Below are 19,331 nucleotides of genomic sequence, written 5' to 3' on the forward strand. Positions count from 1 at the left end.
CCACTGTCCTCTGAGCACCTGTGATATCTCTGTCTCATTCACGAATGGTTCAGGATTGGAATTCCTCCTGGAGGAAGCTCAGGCTCCTGGGGGAGCAGGTGGGGTCCTCCCTGAGCCCTAGTCCCCAGGAGTGGAGGGGCTGGCTGACTGCAGTCACTTGTGCTCCTCAGAGGCTCCGGGTCAGAACTGTGGGTCACCGTCATGTGGGCAGAGTGGCTGGGTGACATGTCAATTTGAGGTTGCACCAGGAGCCACGTAGGGGGAGCTGGGAAGTGAAGGGGCTGCAATAGGAGCCCAGTGCGAGGGCAGGCTGGGGTGTGAGAGTGACCACTCCCAAGTAGAGCTGCATCAGGAGTCACGGGGAGGAGAAAGTGCGCAGAGGGTGACCGTCTCCACACAGGACTGTACCAGGGGCCACGTGGTGGGGAAGGGGCAAGCGGGGAGACCATGTCCGAGCAGGTTGAACCGGAAACTCTGACAGTGGAGAATCTGCTAGTGATGTGACCGTGTTGCCACGGGCTTACCATGGGAGCCTGCTGTTGGAGAGTGCGCACAGTGAGGATGACCACACCCACACAGGCTGCACTGGGGCTGCGGGGTGGAGAAGCTGGGCATTAAGAACGACTACATCCACATGCGGCTGTACCAGAAGATGTGGGTGAAGAAAGGAAAAGGGGAACAGTTCCACAGAGGTCTGCAGTGGAGCCACGCACGTGGAGAGGTTGGGCAGCGAGGGTGACCACATTCTCAGGCGGCTGTACCGTAGAAGACTGACAGTAATGGAGATCCCGCCTACGCTAGGGCTTCAGCAGGAGCCATGTGGGCTTAAAAGTCTGGCAGTGAGGGAGACCATGTCCACATGGGGCTGTGCTCGTGGAGCGCACTACGGCTGCCCCAGGAGTTCTGGTGAAGAAGACGGGCATTAATGCTGGTTGCCACATCTATATGGGGCTCTACCAGGAGCTCCGGGTGGGGACTTCCTGCATTTATTCTTGTAAGAGTGAGAGCCCTGCCTGACAAGTGCCGGGTCCTGAGTTCGATCCAGTACCAAAAAAAGAGTGAGAGGAAATACGGCCGTGGTGAGGGGACCTGTGATGACTTAAACCAGCCTGGAAGGTGGAGCAGACGCGGCTGGGTCCTGGTAGCCTGCTTTGTAGATGAGATGGAGGCACAAGCTGGGCTTGGCTCGTGTGTAGCCCCGGCCCAAGTCTAAACTGTGGGGTTGAGCTCCACCTGCTGAGCATCTTCGTGGACTTGCTAGGGATTCTTCTGTGTGGCAAATTGGTCTGTTCCCCACATTTATTTGCTGAGCCTGTTATTTATGACAGACTCAGGGGTGTTTGCTTACATTTGAGTTGTGATCCAATACTACTCACCTCTGCATTCAGGTGGTCCCAGCTTTGAGGGTACCTTCAGGGTTCTCCTGTGTCCACTGCCTCCCTTGCTGTTGCGAGGGCTGGTTGTTGGGGTCTGTTTTCGAAGCACCTCTGGACTTCCTGGTCAGGTGCTTCAGGATCATCTTGGGTCCTCCTGATGTCCTAGAGTTGAGAGTCCTGGTTCCTTCCCTGGAGAAAATTAAAGTGCCAGTTCCATTGTTTTCTCTATGAACAGTGGGGCCACCTAGGGCTTCTACTCAGAGCTATTTACAGCACCCACTAGTTTCCATGGTCTCAGAACTGTCCCCAAGAATCAGGGCTGACATCACACACCCTATCTCTGTTGTGTGTCCAGTGTTCCCAGCCCTTGCTCAGGCCAGGCTCCAGGAGGAACACAGGCCAACTCCTGCTGGGAGCTCCTGACCACTGTCCCTGGACCCTGTAGGTTTCAGTCAGTCCATCACGGGTGCAAGAATGGGGGTGTGGGGCTTCAGAGCCAACGCTGGTGTGGAGAGCCTCTCCTTGTCCCCACCACTGGGTGTGTTCTGGATGCCCAGCACCACAGGATCTTGGGTTAGGCAGCTCTGCCGCCATGAGCAGAACCACAGCCTGGGGGCTCAGGCCACGTGCTTTTGTCATTGTGTGTCCAGAAAGCTGCTGGTCCGAGACCAGTGTCACAGGGCTGGTTCCTCCAGAAGGCCTCTTTCCTTGGCTGGAAGATAGCGCCTTCTCCCTGTACCTTCAAGCAGTCATCCTTGGTGTAGGGCTGTGTCCTGGCTCTTTAGAGGACTCAGGTATGTTGGATTAGAGGCCTCATTTTAACTGAATCAGTTCTTTAGACTCCATCTCCAAATATGGATGCTTCCGAAAACCTTGGTTCAACATTGAGATTTGGGGAAGACACAGTTCGGCCCACAAGAGACCTTTCCTCTCCTCCCAGGCTCTAGACGTGGGGCCCTGGCTGGGGGAAACTGTCTGCCTCTGCTCCCAAGAGTCTCGGCTTGTGTAGCTCCCTCCTGCCAGCCCCTGAGCTGCTGCATGGCAGATGGGGCCTCCAGAGCCCGCACAGATCTCACTGGGCCCTGAGGCTGCCCCAGCACTACTGTGGGAGATGCAGCATCACATCTCTGGAGAGTCAGACCCTGCCAGACTGAGGTTGTGGGCCCCCTCTTGGGAGAGATGCCTGTGGAGCTTTAAAGGCAACCAGCATTAGGTACTGACTCCAGGTTTGGGGTGTTGTCAGGGCAGCAGGGCTGGGATGTCCCCACACAGCTGGGATGGCAGGGCTCTGGTGTCCCTATGTGTCCAGAACAGCCACATATGGTGGACCCCATGCAGAAGGAAATACCAGTTCTATTTATTTATTTATTCATTCGTTCATTTTATTTTTATGATACTGGGGGTTAAACCCAGCGCCTTTGCACTGAGCTACCTCCCCAGCCCTTCTTTAGAATTTTGAGAAAGAGCCTTGCTGAATTGCCCAAGAGGGATTCAAATTCATGATCCTCCTGCCTCTGCCTCCTGGGGAGCTCCCTGGGGAATGCACAGGCACTTATGGCTGACTATATACAAAAATCCATTTTCCACATCTGTGTGTACCCGTGTGCAGTCACTAACATCCACATACACTCACAGCAGAAACCTGAATTCACCCGTGTGAACGCCCCATACACGTGTGTGAATGCCCCACACGTGTGTGAATGCCGCACACACGTGTGTGCCCTGACCCCTATGTGCGCTCCTACTCACATATGTGCACGCCTCTGCACACTCAGGCGCGCATGCTGTCCCCATGCCCTTGGTGCTGGACTGACCTCTGGGAGGGCCTGCCCCAGGAGACACTGGCCAGGGGATCACAGACCAGGGTCACCAGGGAGGCCAGTAGGTGGCCCTGGGCCAAGCTGAGATGGAGCCCAGGCTGGTGATGCCCCCACCCAGACTTTACCTCTCCAGGACCTTCAGGGTCTTTAGCCCAAGGGCCCCAGTCCGGTCGCAAGCTGCTTTGGGGAGCCAGCCCACCCTCCTCCCTCTCTCCTGCCCCTCTCCCCCTCCCTTCACCTCCTGGTTAATGAGAAGCCCACTGTGGGCGGAGACTGGGGCTGTAAGGACCTGGCTACCCCAGAGCAGTGGTTCTTGTGCCTCTCTGCCCTTCCGGAGCAGTCCAGACCAGGGTGTTGGCCATGTCCCAGCTGGTGGAGTGTGTCCCCAACTTCTCAGAGGGGAACAACAAGGAGGTGAGGCCCACGGGCTCAGGCTGAAGAACGCTGGGTGTTTGATGGGGATTCAGACAGCCTAGCCCAGGCCTTGGGGCCTTGGGTGCTGGGGTCCATGTGTGTGTTCTGGGCCATGGTGCTTCCTGTGAAGAGGGGGCCCTCGAGGACTGTCCCAGAGGACCTTCTGAAGTCACAGAGGTCATGCGCAAGTGACCCTCTCGCTTGTGTTTAACACCCCTCTCCCTGCACTGTCACCACCTCTTAACCTATAAGGAACTGAGCCAGAGGTCAGGCACGCCACTGAGGACCCCAGGAGTGGGCCCTGAGCCCCTTCCTCCCTGGAGGTTCTTGGCTTTCCACCTGAACCCCAGCCTCCCACTGAGAGGCCCCGGAGGGGGAGGTGGCCTCTGTTACCTGGCCAGAGGGTTACTTGTCTCCTTAGCAGGAGTGGCCAGTTCCCCCTCTCCTGGTCCTGGAGCAACCCTGCTGCTGTTCAGCACCATCTGGCCTGTGTGTGCCCCGAGCCCCTTCTTGGGCATGGCTGAGCCTGGAACTGTCCCCAGGTGATTGACGCCATCTCAGGGGCCATTGCACAGACCCCGGGCTGTGTACTCTTGGATGTAGATGCAGGCCCGTCCACCAACCGCACTGTCTACACCTTCGTGGGGCAGCCAGAGTGTGTGGTCAGCGGTGCACTCAATGCTGCCCGAGCAGCCTGGGGACTTATCAACATGAGCCAGCACCGAGGTGAGGGTGCAGGGCGGGTGGGAGTGAGTCCCTGTCTCAGGGTTCCTGTTTGTCCCTGTGTCCTGGGCGAAGGGTGGCTCAGGGATTGTGTCTTCCTCTCTGACTTAGCCCTGGGGCTGCTGATGTCCTCTGTGTTCCACTTCTGGAACAGTGGGTGGAACAAGAGGGAGGAGGCCAGGGCCCAGGGCAAGAAGGGCTGGGAGGCCTGCCCGGAGGAATGGGCACTGCCATCTGGATCCTGGGTCCTGAGGTGGCCAGCAGTGGTTCTGAGCAGGCCTTGGGGTATGGGCAGAAAAGATTTGGTCCCAGAAACTGACCTGTCAACTATGCAAAACCACACAGGATGGGGGTGGTGCGCAGGGGCAAAGGTCAGTGAAGTCTAAGCAGGTCAGAGGCCAGGACACCGGCTGGCCCCAGGGAGGGGACCCAGTGGATCAGAGGCTCATCGTGGCAGGAGGGGCCAGCCCAAGATGTAGGGTAGGCTCAGGGCTCTGACGCACAGCTCTGTCCACTACCAGGGAGGTAGGGACACTGGGTGGACCAGGGCTAAGTGTGGAGCCTGGCCAAGACCACACTGCTGTGGGCAATCACCAACTGGAATCCTTGAAAAGTTGTGGTGCCAAATTGTTAAGGCCCATCTGTTGGCCTGAGTGCTGGGCTTCTGTGGTGTCCTCTGGCCCCTCAAGGTGGCCAGCCAAGCCAGGGCTTGGCAGGGGTGCCTAGAGCTGGCCACTTCCCTATGGCCAGGGAGCCAGTAGAGTGGGTAATAAGGGATGTCCATTAAACCCTGCCTGCCCCTCTGCAGGGGAGCACCCTCGCATGGGTGCCCTGGACGTCTGCCCCTTCATCCCAGTGAGGGGCGTCAGCATGGAGGACTGTGTGCTCTGTGCCCAGGCTTTTGGCCAGCGGCTGGCAGAGGAGCTCAGCGTACCAGGTGAGTACCTGGGAGGGGTTCTGCTCCAGCTCCCCAAGTACCATCTGCAAGGGTTTGCTGCCCCAGCATGCCCAGCGCTCTGCTTTTGAAGGCCATTGAAAGTGTAGATGGTAGCCATGCCTATAATCCCAGCATTCTGGAAGTTGAGGCAGGAGGATGGTGAACATGAATAACTTAGGAACTTGGTGAAAACCTGTCTCAAAAAAAAAAAAAAGTAAAGAAAGAAAGAAAGGGCTGGGGATGTAGCTCAGTTGCTGCTCAACCTTCAACAAAACAGAACAGAACTCCAAAGAAACACACCTTAAAGAACCCCCCCAAAATAAAACCCACAAGTGAACAAACCATAATGCAGGAAATTCCCTGTGGCCCTAACAATGGAATGAACACAAAAGAAGCCCTCATAGCCCAGACCTACACACCTGGTCCTGAGGTGCCCAGCAGCAGGGATCATTTGGCTGTGCTGTGGAGCAGTCAAGGCAGGTGACTCAACAGACTTTAAAAGTCTCTCATTTTAGACAATTAACCTAAATCAAGAGAATGATATGGACTGGGGACAGGGCACATCCATCGCCTGGACGGGGGGAGCTGGCTGAAGTCGGCCTGTGTGGGTGGCACAAGACGGGGCCCTCAGCCCTGGGTTGGGCTGTGTGCATGGCCAGCTCTGTGTCCCTTCATCTGTGGCTACATTCATCACAGGCTGAAAATGATTGTAGCAGGGAACACGAGTGTCCTGCCAGCACTTTCCAGCACTCCGCAGCACCCCTCATTCTGCGGGGTGTCAGGGCAGCATGTGTGGGAGCCTGGGTGTGTCCATCATGGACTGGCCGTGATTCCCACCCCTTGAAGTCCAGGAGTGGGGGCGCAGGTCACCGGAGGAGGCCAGAGAGGGCCCTGCTGGCCCCTGACTGCTGGCCCCCCGCAGTGTACCTGTACGGTGAGGCAGCACAGATGGCCAGCCGCCGCAGCCTGCCAGCCATCCGAGCAGGAGAGTACGAGGCGCTGCCTGAGAAGGTGCTGGGGCTGGGCCAGGAGGGGGAGCCACCCCGCGGGAGGGGGCCAGGCTTCTCACCAGGCGACCGCTCTGCAGCTCAAGCGGGCCGAGTGGGCCCCCGACTTTGGCCCTAGCACCTTTGTCCCCAGCTGGGGGGCCACCGTCACAGGGGCGCGGAAGTTCCTTATCGCCTTCAATGTCAACCTGCTGGGCACCAAGGAGCAGGCCCACCGCATTGCCCTCAACCTTCGGGAGCAGGGCCGAGGGAAGGACCAGGCGAGTGGCTGGGGCATGTGCGGGAGCTCCCACATGGGCTCGAATGTCCCAGGAGGCCAGTGGTCCCAGGAGCAGGGTGACAGGATGCCACAGTGGGGTGGGGGTGCTGTCAGCAGGGGCCCTGTCTTGGAAGCCAGGCTCTGGAGCTGGCAGGGTGGGGTTCAGGCACCGGAAGCTGAGGAGTCCGTGCTGTGATGAGGCCATGCCATGGTGAAGCACTGCACCCCCAGGGCCACAGGGCAGCTGCCTCCCAGCCCCAGGCGCCCCCTGCGTCCCCACACGGTCCAGGAGCCCCTGGAGCCCCAGAAGCCCCCCAGCAGGGCACTGCAGTTTCAACATCACTCTCAGAGTCTAGGTCACAGGCAGATGACACCGGCAGCTGGTGAAGGTGGGGACCCAGCCTGCCTGTTCCCTCTCTGGAGATTGGGGCCCAGGATCCCAGTTCACCACCACACACCTCCACTGTTCATAGTACCCATAAAGCAAGTGACCTCAGGGCCTCAAAGGTGAGGTTGGACCCCTGAAGTGGGACAGGAGACAGGTCCCCCTGGCCCCACATCAGTGTCTCCAGGCCTCAGGACACCACAGGGGCAGAGCACGGTGTCTGGATGGGTTGCCACTCCTGCACCTGACCCTGGCACTTCAGTTTCCCTGTGAGGGCCTTTCCCTGTCCCTCCCTGTCTAGCCGGTGAGAGGGACAGGGAGGAGCTGCAGCGCCAGGGCCAGGCGGTGGCTGGAAAATGCTTCTTCTCTGCAGCCGGGCCGTCTGAAGAAGGTGCAGGGCATTGGCTGGTACCTGGAGGAGAAGAAACTGGCACAGGTGTCCACGAACCTCTTGGACTTTGAGGTCACAGCACTGCACACAGTCTACGAGGAGACCTGCAGGGAAGCACAGGTGGGCAGGGTGGGCACCGTGCCCCACATCCCTGGGGCTCAGCTGCCCTGGACTGACACCACTGCCCACAGGAGCTGAGCCTTCCCGTAGTGGGCTCGCAGCTGGTGGGCCTGGTGCCCCTGCAGGCCCTGCTGGACGCCGCAGCCTTCTACTGCCACAGGGAGAACCTGTTTGTGCTGGAGGAGGAGCACCGGATCAGGCTGGTAGGTGCCGGGTGGGGCAGGCTGGGCACTGTGCATGGCTGTGCGGGATTCAGGCAACGTCAGGGCTCAGCTGGCCTGGCTTTGTGCAGTGCCATTTCTGCTGTCACTGGCTCATGGTGACTGCTCCTTTCCTCCTGTGCTGTGTGGTTTTCTATAGTAAGTGTACATTCTTAATTTCATCTGTGGCAGTTCTCAGGTGCCTGGGTTTAGCTTGGGAGGGTCCCTTCTCACCTGGCCAGGGCCCCTGGGACCTGAGCACTTTGCTCTGAGCATGGGAACTCTGTCAGAACCAGGAATTTCCAGGAGAGATTTCCCTATCCTGCCCACTGGGAAGACAGATTCTGAGACATCCAGCTCTTTGCTCTGGAGGGGGCTTTTCTTTATTCACCTTTTGGGGTCTCATTCTAGTTCCATTCTCCGAAGGCCCAAGATCCCCCCACTTGTGAGGGGCTGCTGCAGGGCAGCATCCCAGCCTCGGGCATGGTGGCCTCCAGATCTAGCAGCTGGTGGCATCTGGCCATGAGTGATGACTCCTGTGGCCTGGTGGGCTGTGTTCATCCCTAGCGTTCCCCTCAGCTTTCTGAGGTGTCTGTGCAGAGCTTGCCTTGAGCTTTCAGATTCTGCCTCCCAGCTCTGGGGCCTGCAGTTTCCTGATGCTGGAGGCTGTGCCCTGCCAGTGCACCTGTCACTTCTGCTCTTCCCAGGAAGGGTCCCCTGACACAGGGGGTGGATTTCACAGGCGAAGGGCTCTGTGAAATTCAGGGGTGGATTTTGGTGGACTGAGTTCTAATCTCAAATGGGAGTCACAACTTTCTTTTGGATCTGGGTGAAAGTCGCTATCTCTCACACTCTAGGCACAGGTAGCAGGGCTGTTCCCAGACTAAGAACTTGCTAGACACAGGGATTGGAATCTCAGTGGGCTGTGGGGCACATGGGGCCAGAGGGCAACTGCTGTTTGTGGCCTGTTTCCTGTGGTTGCAGGCAGCGGGTGCATCTGGTGGGGCCTGGTCAGCAGAGCTGTGGGGGTGTGTGGCCTGCTACGCCCCGCCTGAACCCACAGAAGGCAGAACTTGGGGCACTGAGGGTTACCTGGCATGTGTGGGTGGGGCTGAGCCCAGGTGCACACTTGGCAGGTGGTGAGCAGGCTGGGCCTGGACTCCCTGGCTCCCTTCAACCCCAAGGAGCGGGTCGTTGAGTGAGTGGCTCCGCATCACCATCCCCTCCTTCCATCCCTCCCTCCCCTGTACTCGGTGGTCTGCTGGGCCGGGGGGCCGTGTGAGACTCCAGTGGGGCCCTAGCCCTGTCCTGCTGCTGAGCCCCTGCCCTACAGGTATTTGGTCCCCGATGATCCAGAGCAGCGCCTGTTGGACTTGTCCCTACGAGACTTTGTCCGTGAGGTGGGCGCCCGCTCAGCAGCCCCTGGTGGTGGCTCAGTGGCTGCGGCTGCTGGTGCCATGGTGAGCATGGGGGAAGCCAAGGGGGCCCCAAAGAGCGGAAGCCCGAGCCATCCCCCGGGAGGGTGCCCACACAGCTCTTCCCAGGGCGCGGCGCTGGCCTGTATGGCCGGCCAGATGACCTATGGGCGGCGCCGCTTCGAACACCTGGATGGGGCCATGCGGCGGCTGATCCCACCCTTCCACAAGGCAGCGGCCCAGCTGGCCTCACTGGTAGATGCTGATGCCCAGGCCTTCACTGCCTGCCTGGTGAGCAGGGCCTGGGGAGACGTGGGGTTGGGTGGGGGGCTGGGGGAGGCTATGCCTCAGCTCCTCTGCCAGTCCAGGGGCCTGTGGGAGGGCATAGACCACGGTGACCCTACACGGGCTAAGCCATGAGAAACTTGGGGCCTCCAGAAGGTGAGCTGGGACCCCAGACCCCAGACCTGGGGGGAGACCCAGAGAAGACCGTGTCAGAAGCTGAGTGAGGGGAGAAATCCCAGAGGAAGGAAGCGGTAGCCAGCAGGCACCAAGAGGGAAAGGGAGCCACGTGGGTCCAGGAAATGAGGGCACCGTCTGGAAACGCCGGTCCTGCAGTGGGTTAGGGCCAGGGTTGGGTTGGGTTTGGGGCTGGAGTTAAGGTTAGGGTTGGAGTTGGGGTTAGGGTGGGTGAGGGTGAGGATGGCTATATGCTCTGTGCTTGCCCTCTGCAGTCCGGACCTCTTGTATCTAGTTTAGTTGAGCATAGCTGTCCGTGCCACATTAAATCGGTGTTGGCACTGGGCTACGCTGTGCTGTGGGAGGGGATCTGGGCAGGATTCAGGGGACCTCCTAGGTCCTCAGTCACCTTGAAACAAGAGCCCCAGAAAGTTTTGCTCACTGTCCTCTCATGTCCCTCATGTGGCCTCTGACCTCTCAGGCCCCTGCAGCTGATGCCAGGGAATATAAAGCACAGATCCTCACCAAAGCCCTCTCTCCAAGCACATTTTTTGGCCCCCTGGCCTTGGCCATCATTAAGCAGCCTGAGAAAAAGCTGGCACTGGAAGTGTGGGGACCCACTGCCCCTCACAATCCTAGGACTCTTTCTTCTGCCACTGTCCGTCATGCAGGTCATGGACACAGCTCCTTATCTTTTGCCCATGGTTTTGGTCTTTTTCATGTTAGGAGGTGATAAAGCTGCCCAGGAACACACCTGAGGAGGGTAACAGGTGGGTACCAGTGCCCAAGACAGCCCTGCCAGATGAGCATCGGGTGCCTGTCCTCCGGTCCCACGGGGCTGTGTGCTAAGCCCTAGGTGGAGGGCTGGGGTCAGAGTGCACCCCTGGCCCCAGCCCAGGCCATCACCCCCTCCCTTCCAGACATGCAGCTGCCCTGCAGGAGAGGCTGAGGCAGGCGGTTGAAGTGCCCCTGGCGCTGGCAGAGACAGTGTCCCCACTGTGGCCAGTGCTACAGGAGCTGGCCCTCTGTGGGAACCTGGCCTGCCTGTCGGACCTGCAGGTACTGGGGACACAGGGAACTTATGGGCCCCTCAGTGGTCTCCACTCTTGGACCAGTAAGAGAACCTATTTTAAGGTCTTGTTCAGGACAGAGCACAGCCAGGCAGCAATGGGCCCTCTGTACTCCATGCTCCCCTCTCTTCCCATCCTGTCCCTAGAACAGACCAGAGCCAGCTGGTGGTGTTGGACACCACTGCCATCCTGTGCCCTGTGTCCGGTGTGGAGGACACAGCATGGGCAGAGCTATGACTGTGCCCTATCGCCACCCTAGGGGCACACAATTCGCAGGGTGTTTACAAGAAAGATGCCCACGTCCAAGGTCTGGTCATGGGGTCTGAAGCTGCTGTTGGATGCCCTGACCCGGCCCCTCCTTGGGCCCTGGGGTGCAGATCCTAGGGGTCGGGCCAGGGTGAGGTCCTGTGAGGTGGGGGCCCTGTGGTCCATGCGACTGGAGCCCGTCCTGCTCCCTGGCGTCCCCACAGGTAGCGGCCAAAGCCTTGGAGATGAGCGTGTTTGGTGCGTACTTCAATGTGCTAACCAACCTGCGGGACATGGTTGACGAGGCGTTCAAGGAGCAGGTGCGGGGTGCGGCCTTGGAGCTGGATGAGGCTCCAGGCGGGTGTGGCTTCTGGGTTTGTGGTAGTGTCCCCTGTCCCCTGTCCCCGTTTCTGTAGAGGCCTCCTGAGCAAGAGACCCAGAAACCAGTGACACAGGGATAGAGGAGCCATGGGCTCTGGGGAAAGGTCTTTTTCAGCAGCCATGGCTGGCAAGTGATAACTGTTATTATTACTATGATTACTATTTAAAAATTTTTATTCTTGAGGTAGAGCTCAGGGATGTACAATTCACCACACTGAAGTGCCCCATTCTGTGGACTTTCACGCGCTCCTGACCTGTGCTGCCTCTTCCAAGTCCTTGGGGTCCTCCTCACTCGCAGGGAACCCCCACCATTTTCAGACCCTGCCTGCCCTGGCCCTGCTGTTGGGCATCTTAGGTACTTTTGTGATTTGAGGCTGACTTCTGATGTGGTGCAGTGGCCCGTGGCCTCTTCCACCCTCCCCCCAGCCAGGAGTGCTGTCCCTCTGACTGGGTCACAGCTCTATCTCGGGGTCTGTGAGCCTGGCTGCTCCCAAACTTTTGCCCATGCTGGGAGTCTGTAGAGATATTTCCTCAGGACACCCAGGCACCCAGGTGGGCAGGCTGGGGGGAGGGCAAGAGGTGGCCATGGGGTCCAGGCTGTGGGGACAGATGCAGTAGGTCAGGCAGGCACAGGGTGACCCCCCACCTCATCGTGTCCCTCAGATTCACCAGCGCATCTCCAGCCTCCTGCAGGAAGCAAAGACCCAGGCCATGCAGGTGCTGAACAGCCTAGAGGCCCGGCGGGAGTGCTGGCCAGCGGGACCTTCTTGTCCAGTGAGGCCCCTCAGTCCCCTTCAGATGGGGGCTCCACACATAGCTTGCTCCCTGGGGGCACAGGGTGTGGATGGAGGACAGGTGGGTCTTGGGGCAGGGCCTGCCTATTTCCCTCAATCACCTGTGGTCCCCAATAAAGTCTGAACATCCAGTGTGTATGGGGTGTTTGGTTTGGGGGCAGGGACAGAGGACCCTGCGGTGGGAAGAGCTGAGGGTTCCCAGCTGCAGCGGGGCTGTGAGCACCAGGCTCAGTGTGGGTGCCTGGGGCTCTGTGCTGGGGCAGAGGCCACTCAGGGGCACAGGATGGCTAGCATAGAGGTTCTGTGGGCCTCTGTTGGTTCTTGTGGCTTCACATGGCTGTGTGCCCCTAAGCTGCCTGTGGTGGCCATGGCGATTATTCCCAGATGGCTCCTCCACACACAACCTGCCAGCACAACTGTCCTTGGGGTTTGTTCTGCTTGAGCACAGCAGAAGCCTGAATGCTAGTGGGACAGACCTTACTGCCTTCAAATTTAAACTTGCTCTGGAAAGAGCACCCGAGGGAAATGAAAAGAAAAAGAAAATGTACCTAACAGGCATGGATGCCCAAGCCAAGGGACAGGAGCTGGGAGCAGCTCTGGTTCCAGATGGGGTGCAGGTGCCCGTGTGGGGGTCCAGCCAGAGACCCAGGGGTCCCCATGCCCTGCAGCCCCTTGGGATGCCAGCTGTGCCTCTCCCATAGCTCATTAAGGCTGAGAATCCCCTGAGGGCGGTGGTAGGGTCCCGTGGGTGCTGTGGGTGCTGGTGTACAGCCCTCATGGCCCTGGGTTCTGGCATGGCCCACGCTCAGCTCACACCTATGCATTCCCAGGTGTTGGTGGACCCTGCAGGACCCTGGCTCAGAGGTTCAACCTGCCCCACCTGCACCCTGCCTAGGCTGTCCTGGTTCTTGGTGGTCTTACCTCAGGGACAGCTCTGAGCCAGGTGTGGGTCTCAGGCACCATGACAGTCCTGGGCATGGGACCAGAGGGCTCTTGAGGTGGACACACTCAGGCCTTTCTCAGACTTTGGCTCCTGGAGAGGAGCAGGGCATGGGACTGGGGCCATGGGACTGCTGGGCTGGAGCAGACTCTCTGAGGTTGGGCAGCCCCTTGGTCTCCATGGGCTTGGGCACCTAGTGGGTATCACTGCTGTGAGCCATTTCCCTGCAGCTGGGTTAGCCCTGGTTGGGGCAGAACAGGAATCCCTGGGCCAGCAGGGAGGGGACAGCAGGGTCCACAGTCTGTGGTCAATGCCATGCTGGGGAGCAGGGGGAAGATCCATGTGTCCCTGCCCTTCCTCCCTGCTCAGGACCTGCTGGCCCTGTGACCTCTGCAAGAGGCGGAATGAAGGACAAGGCTGAGCCACAGCGAGGGTGGGGTCGCAGAGGTGGCTTAGGATGGGGACAGATCTGACTGCTCTGCCCTGGCTGGGCCACAAGGCTCATCGAGCTGGGTGGTGAGGTCCATGGAGCTCAGTGGTCTTGGTCCCACTGTGCTGAGCATGAACACCTTGTGGCTTGCTTCCAGGAATCCCTCGTTACCTAGGGGAGCAGAGTGTGGGGTGGGCTGGGTGAGCTGCTGAGCCGAGATCCTCATCACCCTGCTCTCCTCAGGGACCTTGGTGAGGGGCATGAGGTATTCCCGCTCTGTCTCTGGAGTGGTCTGAGTGCCGCGGCCATAGCCCCGAAGTGCCCAGCACCACACAGGGTGAGGTCAGAGGAGGCCGGCTCCACCCTGGTCCATCAGGTCTGAGACTCCACTCCCACTGCCTTCAAGGCCTCTGAGCTCTGTCCCACCCTGGGGGCCTCTGCCTTCTTCCTCCAGTCACAGCTGGCCCAGGCCCTGCCCTGGGGCCCTCCAGGCCATGACGGGGAGAGACATTTGGGACTAAGGGGGTCCCACCCGTTTCTCTCCCACTGGCCGGCTCCACCCAGCTGCAGACCCCTCAGTCTCTGCCGTCAGCCTGGACAGCAGCCCTGGATGTTGGTCCCATGGGGAACATGGTGCCACCTGGGCAGTCTGGCGAGACCCTGTAGAGTTCGTGCCTGGTCAAGTTTCCTGGGTGCTGGGGCCGTCACTGGTGAGCCCATGGCACAGGCTGAGAAGCCCAGTCAACTTCGCACCCACCTTGCAGGTCCTCACTAGGGGATCCCACCACACCGAGGCCAGGGCCACCCTTGGGTCTCAGCTCAGAAATGCGTAGAATGGGCCCCCACTCTCCCCACAGGGTGACCATGGTCCTCATAGTCCTCCACTATTTCCACAGCTCTCCACTGTCCCCATAGCCTCCCTCTCTTCCCACAAACCTCTCACTCTACCCAAGGCAGCCCCACCCTTACAATACCCTCAAGGCTCCTGGACACAATGGCTGTGGGTTCTGGGCTCAGCCCCTGGGTGGCCTCTGGCTTCCCATGGACCATGTTTTCTGGTAGCTAGGGGCCTGGCATGGTGACCACAGGTTTATCTAGATGTGGGTCACAGGGCCATGGGGCGGGAGCAAGGAGGTGGCTGCTACATGGGTGGAAGGACCTGTAGGCAGGGTGATATCCCCTCTTCTTCCTGGGTCCTGGGGCCAGGCAAGCACAGGGAGCGGATGCATAGTACTGTGGCTACCTATGCAGCCCCACCAGCTCCAAGGCCTTCAGGAGTTCTTTTCTCCAGATGCCCCTAGCTCAGTGTCATCAGAGAGCTGTGAGGCTGGGCTGCTAGCCCTGCACTGGGGATTCTATGTGGACTTGTGCTGGAAGGTTCTGGGCTGCAGGCCGCAGGGCCCAGGCCTCTGTGAGTATCAGAGGGACTTGGATGTGTGCTATGTCAAGCTGTTTCAGCGGTATGCACATTGGAAAATCCTGGGAGGATCGGGCCACCTTACTTTGGGGAGTTCAGACCCAGGTTCTAGTAAAGGGCACAGGAGTACCTCCAGAGAGGGAAAGACTAGTGTCTGCGGCTCAGCTCTCCTGGGCAGTGCCTCACTCAGGCAGGGCCTGGCCCTGGGCAGGGGCTACGTCTGCAGGTAGGTTGGGGGCACAGAGACGCCAGCACCTCACCACTGGCTCAAGGGGTCCTTCCTCATAGCTCAGTTGAGTCCTATCTAGAAGCGGCCATCCTGGGGCTGGGGAGGGCTTCCTGGGAACTGCAGGGGGTCAGAGGCAGCCCCAGAAAATCAGCTATTCAAAGCTTCATCCTGAGCTCTGATGGCAGAGGAGGCCATGCCCAGCCCCAGGCTGGCTCCTTGACTGCCCTGCATTTCTGCATTATCCTCAGAAGCTCCACAAAAGTGGCCCAGAGGGTCTCAGGCCACTCTACCCTCAGCCTCTCTCTGGATCAAGCCTAGAGATGGGCCTCCCTGAACTGGCTGTTTGCCACTGTCTCCATCCCTATAACCCAGAAGAGGGTGGGGCCTTTGCAGGCTGCAGGAGCCATGAAAGTTCATGGGAACCCTCCCTTCTGACTGGGGTGCTTAGCTGGGGTCATCGTCATGAAGAGGTAACGGGTGAGACAGTCCCATAACAGGGCGAGGTAGGGGCTGTCTGCACTGTGGCGGGAAAAGCCAGAGGCAGGCATGCGGAGAAGCTGTGACGCGGAAAGTGCCTAAAATGTTCCTGCGGGAGCCTCTGTGTGGTCTGGGGCAGGCTTCTTCCTAAGCCAGGACTGTACAGGGTCCAGGACAGTCGGCTCACAGCCACCACAACGGAGGTCTGAGGGACATGAGTGAGGAGACGGTGGCGAGACCACAGGAGTGAAGAAGTCGTGGTTTGGGAACATCCAGGTAATGATGCTGAGGAGATGTTGGCGAGAGGACGCTGGTGTGAGGATGCTTTATGGGAAAGCTGGTAGGAAGGTGATGCTGGAGGGGTCTTTGTGAGGGGATAATCATGAGGGAGCAAGGACGAGGGGATGGGAAACACTGGTGAGGGCACCTTGGTGAGGGGTGGTGGTGAGGGGACATTGATTTCAGGGCAATTGTGTGGAGTCTTTGGAGTGGAGATGCTGAGGGGGAACGTTAATGAGGGCATGTTGGCGTGGAGATGTTGCTGAAGGGATGTTGTTAGGGTTATACTGGTGAGGGGGTGATGATGAGGAAGTGTTCGTTAGGGGATGACCGTGAAGGGAGATAGGTAAAAGCAAGTTGGCAGGGGATGTTGGTGAGTGAAAGCTGCTGAGGAGTTGAGGATGGGTGAATGTCGGTGCGGGCGTGTCGGTGGGCTGTACTGGTGGGGAAAAGTTGCTGGAGGGTTGTTGGTAAGGGGAGGAAGGTTAGGGAGTGTTGGTGAGAGGATGATTGTGAAGGCGTATTGGTGAGAATGTATTAGTAAGGGGATACTGGTGAGGAGACATTTGTGAGAGGAGCTTGGTAAAGGAATAATGGTTATGGGACATCGGTGAGAGGTTGTTAATGAGCACAAGTTGGTGAGGAGATAATGGTGAAAGACTGGTGGTGAGGAGATGTTGGTGTGGGGACATCAAGGAGCCAAGTTGGTGTTGGATCATTGGTGAGGGCCTGTCATATCAGTGAGGGGATATTAGTAAGGAAATACTGATGAAGGTTATTGGGGAGGTGATGTGGTTGATGGGATGTTGATGAGGAGGTGCCAGTGTTAGGATGTTGGTGAGGGGACATTTTTGAGGGGCATTTCATGAGGGGATGTCGTGAAGTAACGGTAGTGATGATGTGGCCATGTCTGTCAGGAGGTGTTGGCAAGGGATGCTTCTGGGAGGCACTGGTCATGGAGCACTTGTGCATATGTTGGTTTGGGATATGTTGGTTGGGGGTGTTGGTGAGGACATACTGGTGAGGACACGCTGGTGCAGAGATGGTGAAGGGACGTTGGCGTGGAAATATTGAGTGGATGTTGGAGTGTGGACATCGATGAGAGGATTTTGGTGATGGCACGTTGGGCTGGGGATGTTGGTGTGGAGATGGACAGTACAAATTAGTGAGGGGACGTTGTTGGGTGGATGTTGGTGAGGCGATACTGGTGTGGGATGTTCGTGAGGAGATGGTGGTGAGGGTATCTCGATGAGGGGGTGATGGTAAGGGGTTGTCTGTGAGTGGACATTGGTGAGGGAATGTTGGTGAGGGAACAGTGAGGCGATGTTGGTAGAGATAGTGAGGATAGGTGAGGGATGCTTCTGAAGGGATGTCGGTGATAGGACATTCATTTGGGGACTTTGTGAAGATGTTGAGGAGGGATATTGTCTGGGGGATGTTGGTGAGGGGACACTGGGGACTTTGTGGAGAGGTTGTTATTTGGATGTTAGGAGATGTCAGCGATGGAATGCTGCTACAGAGACATTGTTGAGTAGATGGTGATGGGGGTGTTGCAGATTAGAGGATGAGGAGGAGGGCCTGTCGCGGCAAGGTGTTGAGGAAAGGATATTGGTGTGGGGCTATTGTGAAGGGATGTTGTTGAAGCAGTGCCGAGAGTGGGAATTTGAGGAGGGGGTGTTGAGAAGGAAATATCGGTTTGATGATAGTGGTGACGTTGATGAGGTAGCACTGGTGAGGAGGCATTTGTGTGGTGACACTGGAGTGGGGATGCTGGTGAGATGTTGATGAAGGCAGTTGACAACAGCATTTTCAGGGGATGTTTCTATTGGGGTGTCGGTGACAGCATGTTGTGGGGCTGTTGTTGGTGAGGAAATATTGGTGTGTGGGTTTTGTTGATAGAATGTTAGTGTGGTGTTGGTGAAGGCATATTCTTGAAGAGATGTTGGTAAGGAGAGGTTGGTGTGTGCATGTCAGCGATTTATTTGTGGGGATGTTCTGGTATATTGGTGAAGGAATTTTGGTGTGGGTGTGTTTATGAGTGATGGTGAGGGGATATTGGTGAAAGGTGAGGGGTACTGTGTGAGTAACAGTGTGTACTTTTCTGGTGAGGGGATGCTGATGAGGGATGTCGATGTGTTCCTGTCAGTAAGTGAATTTTGATGTCGGGATGATGCTATGGGTGTGTTGGTGAGCACGTCTATGAGAGAATGTAGGTAAGGGCATTTGTGGCGGGGATCTTGGTAGCATTTGCTACTCTGGGGTAGGTACGCTGGTGACCAAATGGTGAGTGGGACCTTCCTTGCTGATTACTGGTTTCAGAAGTCTCCTGTCTTGGACTATTTTTCTCACCCTCTCTGGGTCTGAGGTATATATGCTGGCATCACAGAAAGTGATGTCTTTTCCCTTCAGAGGGATCCAGGTCATGGTTGTGTGGGGTGAGCTCCAGTGGGTGAGGGGCCTTCTATGTCCCTCTGTGTTCTCTTCCTCAGGAAGCTTCTGACGACAGTGTGGCCTAGGGCGACACTCAGGTGGAAAGGACTTATGGGAGAGGGTGGGTCTCTTATTTTTTGTGAGGGGGAAGAAGGGGCAGAGGGTGATACAATAGTGGGCATTTTCTAGTTCGGCTGCAAGCTGCGCAGTCCGACGGCAGAGAGGTAGAATATAAAAAATGAGTGAGTGACATCCAAGAGGGGACAGATGAGGCGCCACAGAGCACTGTGGGAAGGGCTGCCCCGGAGTTCGTGTCTCGCATGTCAGAATGTGAGCTTATTTGGCAGCAGGCATGCAGAGGCACCATGGGGCCTGGTGAGCCATAGTCCAGGATGATGGGTGTCCTTGTGAACAGAGGACTTGGGCAAAGCAGAGCAGTGAAGAAGGCGTTGGGAGCTGATTCACAGCAGGTGTGGACTGTGGAGCAGCTGCCAAAGAAGGAGCATCAGCAAGTTTCTGCAGGACCACAGTTTAGATGAATTATTAGGAAATATTTGAAAATTCAGCCAAGACAGCAAATAAGGGTCCTTAGGTTACAGCCTATAGACAGCTTGTTGAAAATAAGTATTTCCAGGGTATCCAAAGGATAAAGTAAGCAAGTGAAAAGTGTGAAGACAAATGATGAGAAACCCAGAGAAACTGGGTCTGAAGAGATGAGGATACATCAGAACTCACAAAATTTCAGCCAAGAAAAGGGAGACAAACCCAGCTTTCCCCAGAGGGAGATGTTGCGCCCTGTTGGTGCACAGGAACGCTGCAGACTGGGACTGCTGCTGACACCGCTGCTCAAGGGAGCTCAGAGAAGAGTGTGAAGATTTAAATTTTAAGGAAAAGTCATCACAGGGTGATGTAGCACTCCTGGCGATGAGCGTGGAGGGGCGGGACTGGAACGGTACCAGTGTGGACCTCTGGGGAGAAAGGGCCGCCCACTGCCAAAGTTCCACCAACAGCAAGCTCATTTCGGAGGTGGAATTAGTGGATGGTGATTGGAGTAACTGCATTTCAGATGTAAAAACATCAGCAATTATGCCAAAACTTGACCATGAAACGTAGGGAATCTAAGCTCGTCACT

General features: G+C 57.6%; 1 protein-coding gene across 5 annotated transcripts; it reads left to right on the forward strand.

Moving 5' to 3' along the window:
- The first annotated feature begins 3,467 nt into the window (after positions 1-3,467).
- On the forward strand, positions 3,468-12,133 carry Ftcd (formimidoyltransferase cyclodeaminase). Of its 5 annotated transcripts, none has more exons than XR_782564.2 (14): positions 3,468-3,610; positions 4,153-4,336; positions 5,142-5,270; positions 6,193-6,281; positions 6,358-6,537; positions 7,295-7,432; positions 7,504-7,635; positions 8,769-8,830; positions 8,966-9,338; positions 10,233-10,276; positions 10,427-10,565; positions 11,047-11,142; positions 11,388-11,558; positions 11,867-11,949. XR_782564.2 is itself a non-coding variant. In XM_010636391.2 (14 exons), exons 1-14 carry the CDS (start codon positions 3,557-3,559, stop codon positions 12,119-12,121), a joined length of 1,791 nt encoding a protein of 596 aa, XP_010634693.1. In that variant the 5' UTR covers positions 3,468-3,556; the 3' UTR covers positions 12,122-12,133. The 5 variants fall into 5 exon arrangements, 3 of the variants coding, with proteins under 3 accessions (XP_010634693.1, XP_010634695.1, XP_010634692.1); XR_002025737.1 differs by having other exon boundaries at positions 11,392-11,558; XM_010636391.2 differs by lacking the exon at positions 11,388-11,558 and having other exon boundaries at positions 8,966-9,092; positions 9,177-9,338; positions 11,867-12,133.
- Positions 12,134-19,331: the final 7,198 nt, after the last annotated feature.

Source organism: Fukomys damarensis, unplaced genomic scaffold, assembly GCF_012274545.1.
Source record: "Fukomys damarensis isolate Sample0158 unplaced genomic scaffold, DMR_v1.0_HiC HiC_scaffold_24, whole genome shotgun sequence".
NCBI classification, from domain to species: domain Eukaryota; kingdom Metazoa; phylum Chordata; class Mammalia; order Rodentia; family Bathyergidae; genus Fukomys; species Fukomys damarensis.

Coding starts and splice junctions, on each gene's coding strand:
- Ftcd (XM_010636390.2), top strand. CDS start 3,557: ATGTCCCAGCTGGTGGAGTGTGTCCCCAACTTCTCAGAGGGGAACAAC. Junction 6,282..6,357: donor ACGAGGCGCTGCCTGAGAAG/GTGCTGGGGCTG, acceptor ACCGCTCTGCAG/CTCAAGCGGGCCGAGTGGGC. Junction 7,636..8,768: donor AGGAGCACCGGATCAGGCTG/GTAGGTGCCGGG, acceptor CACACTTGGCAG/GTGGTGAGCAGGCTGGGCCT.